Source organism: Corvus kubaryi, unplaced genomic scaffold, assembly GCF_017639235.1.
Source record: "Corvus kubaryi isolate FWS band 111438036 unplaced genomic scaffold, C.kubaryi_AGA036_p1.0 37354, whole genome shotgun sequence".
Lineage (NCBI taxonomy): Eukaryota > Metazoa > Chordata > Aves > Passeriformes > Corvidae > Corvus > Corvus kubaryi.
Window position 1 is genome coordinate 10,219,215 of NW_024581116.1, and position 3,378 is coordinate 10,222,592.

General features: G+C 43.4%; 1 protein-coding gene across 1 annotated transcript; it reads right to left on the reverse strand.

The window, feature by feature from the left end:
* Positions 1 to 784: 784 nt before the first annotated feature.
* On the reverse strand, positions 785 to 2,381 carry MYCN (MYCN proto-oncogene, bHLH transcription factor; the record flags this gene model as incomplete). Its single annotated transcript, XM_042032948.1, has 1 exon — positions 785 to 2,381. A coding segment is annotated over one exon (687 nt), but the record flags the coding sequence as incomplete, so codon positions are not given.
* Positions 2,382 to 3,378: the final 997 nt, after the last annotated feature.

Sequence of the window (3,378 nt, forward strand, 5' to 3'; positions counted from 1 at the left end):
GAAAAGTACTTACTGGCCATTTGGTCATTAATTCTTATTTTTCAGATTCAGTGTGAGGAAAGACAATGTCAAAAATACCTGTACAGACTAGAAATAAAACAACTACCTGGTCTCAGTGTCTTTAGTACAATGAGCAAACAGATCTCACAGAGTTGAACATCTTGCTCCTGTCACACCAAATGCCACCTCCTGAGACAACCAAGTCCCATGTTCATCTGATGCACACTTCATGGTTCTGTATCTTCCCTGAGCTTTTTAATTTTACTAACTTAACACTAGCAACAAACAGGACCTTCAACTACAAACAAGAACATTAATTCTCTGATGCAATGATGGACAGCTTTAAGCCTTTAAGATCTTTGTTTACTACAAATATTTAATTTTCTGTGCTTCTGCACGTCTACCTCCATCATTTACTTCACCTGTGTGCCACAGAGGCCAGTCCCTTAGCAGAAGTTTGCTAGCTGTGTTTCTGGTCCCTCACAATTCTCTGGGTACAGTGGATATTTGAGGAGTCTTTGCAAAACACAGGAGTCATTCCATTAATTGTGGTTCATCTGGTCCCCTGGGATGACCACAACAACGCAAGTATGACGTAACAGAATACTTCTTACTGCAATTATTTTTTAACCAGAAATGGAAATGTCCTGCCCAACTGACCTTTGTAAAGTGTCACCTATAGTCTGAGAGTTGAAGTGCCCAGGGTATGGGACCACGCTTTTTGTATTTCATCAACATTGCAAAGTTAAAGATTTTATTTAAAAGAAAAATAGTAAATGGCACATCATGTAATTGCTATTTATTTTCATAAACATGAGGTATTTCAAAGTGCTATAAGACGCAGCACTAAATGTACATCATTGGAAGAAATTAAACACAGAACTTTGCAGTTACCCAGTTCTATGCACCAAACATTAACAAATACATTAACTGGAAGAAACAGGCTAGGAAAAGGCATATATAGTAAATTTCTTTACAAAAGTTTCTTAGTTCAAAAAAGTGATAAAGTAATATCTACTCAAAACTTTCACAACTCATTTTCATACGAAAATATAAGTATCAAATTTAGTTATGTATCAGCATCATACTAAAGTATACAGGCAATGTAAGAATTAGTACAGTACATAACAGAGATTAACAATATATTTGTATACAAAAACATGCTCCTCAAACATTGAGGTATTACAGTACTTAGGTATGAACTTCCAGTCTAATACTGGTAGCAAAAGCCACCTCTCATAACCCAAGACATGTACAAAAGGCAAGTGTGTAGATGGTATTTACAGAAATTCCCACAGGGGTAACAAAATGCGAACCCCTAAAGTAACATCTGTTAGAACATAAGCACCATAAAACTTAGGAATGAACATTTTAAAACTCAACTAGATGTCATCAGCAGCTCCAAATGCTCACAACACTTTAAAAAAAAAAAATCCCCACCATCTACAGTTCTTAAGAAGAAAAAACAAAGGCAGTCTATTGTTGTTTGGGAGTCTTGCAATAAACTCCTTGCAAGAACATCCATTTGCTTCGTACCCGGATAATATAGTCTGTCGATTACTTCAGGGACTGGATTGAAATTAAAACCAACATTCTTAACGTCAAAAAACACAAGTTTTTATAAAGAATCAAAAATGTGCAAAGTGGCAATGACTGTCCTGGTCAGCCAAAAAAAAACCAAAACAAAAAAAACTTTAGCAAGTCCGCTTGTAATCTATTTTCTTTAGCAACTGTTCTTGTCTGGCTTGCAATTTTTCCTTTTCTAGCAGTAACTTCTGCTCCTCTGCCTGAAGAGAATGAACATATTCAGTGGCTTTTTTCAAGATCACAACTTTTGCAGCTTTCTCATTTTTAACCAGTTCTGGAACATGGTCCCTTAATGTGAGGAAACTTGACCGTAGATCATTACGTCGTTGACGCTCCAGGATATTATGGTTGCGTCGGCGTTCACTGTCCTCTGAATCAGAGTTTCGGGGACTTGAACTCTTAGGCTTTGGTTGGATCATGGGTTTTACTGGACGGGGCACCTCGATTTTTAACTTTTTCTGCGGTGGAGCCTCTTCAGTCTCCACGAATGGAGAAGGAGCGGCATAATTATGCTGCTGGTGAATTGGGGCGCAACGCTTTAAAATCAGTCCATTCTGCTGTGTCCTGACTGATGAAAAAGTGGTATTTTTAGGACGCACTGTAATAGTAAGGGTGGTAACAGACTTGTTGGTGGAGGAGCGTCTTTTCTCCACTGTGACAACATCTATTTCTTCTTCTTCATCCTCTTCCTCCTCATCTTCATCATCTTCTGGTAATAAAGGACAGAAAACAAAACAGATGTTATTCTCCCTGAAAAGAGATGTTATTCTCCCTGAAAATACTCTGACCAAGTATCAGTATTAACTGACAAAATACATCCGGTAAAAGCAGTAATGAAATAACTGATGGCAAAAACAGGGTGTGCCCACCATCTGCAGTCAGATACAGATCTGAAAAAGTATGTAATACACATGAAATGAGCAAAGAACAGGGATTTCTGAAAGCTTAATAAGTTTAATGAGATGGGTTTTTTTAAACACATCTAATTTTCAGTCGAAATGGGGCTACCACCCACATAATCGCAGAGGCAGAAAAGAATTTTTAGACAGAATGTATGTAGTTTGAATGGAATCGTCGAGCTGCAGCACAAAAGGCAAGCACAGATCCACAACACAGTCCCTGCTTGCTAGAAAAGCAGCCGGAAAACGAAACAATCGCTGGGTTTGCTCTGAGGCAGAAGGTGAAGCCGCTCTAGCCGGGGACCCTTTAAGCCGGCGCTTGGTGCACTGCCAAGAAGACAGCTGTTGGAAGTGCTTCCTCACCCAAAGCTGTCAAACCAGACATTAAAGGGACAGCAGGCTCTGAAACCCGGGACGGATCACCAAGTTTGTGGCGGTGGTCATACGGACCAGCTCATCTACACACGCCAAACCGCGGTTCAGCCCAACTGGACTTCTCTGCGTGCACCCACAGGGGATGTCTCGAGCACTTTGGGCTCTCTCAGTACAAGCGCTGTTCTAAGGGGTCACTAGCGTGCCTCCAGCCTGCCCGGAGAGCGCCTAAGGGGACACGCACGCGGTCATTCCCCATGAACCCCGTCCCCAGGGTGACGGTGGCAGCCGCGCGGACCCCCCTCACCCCCCCAAATCCCGCGCTGCCCCCAATCCCCCGTGCCCCAAGGCGGCAGGAGAGCGTCAGGGGGCCCGGAGGGTGCCCAGCACCATGCAGCCCCTCCGGGCCGGAGCTGCTGCCCGGTGAAGGCTCCGGCCCCACCGCAGCCAGCATGGGGCGAGGGGCGGCTGCCGCCGAGCCGTGCCCGCCACCCCCGCGGGGGTGGCGGGCACGGCTCGG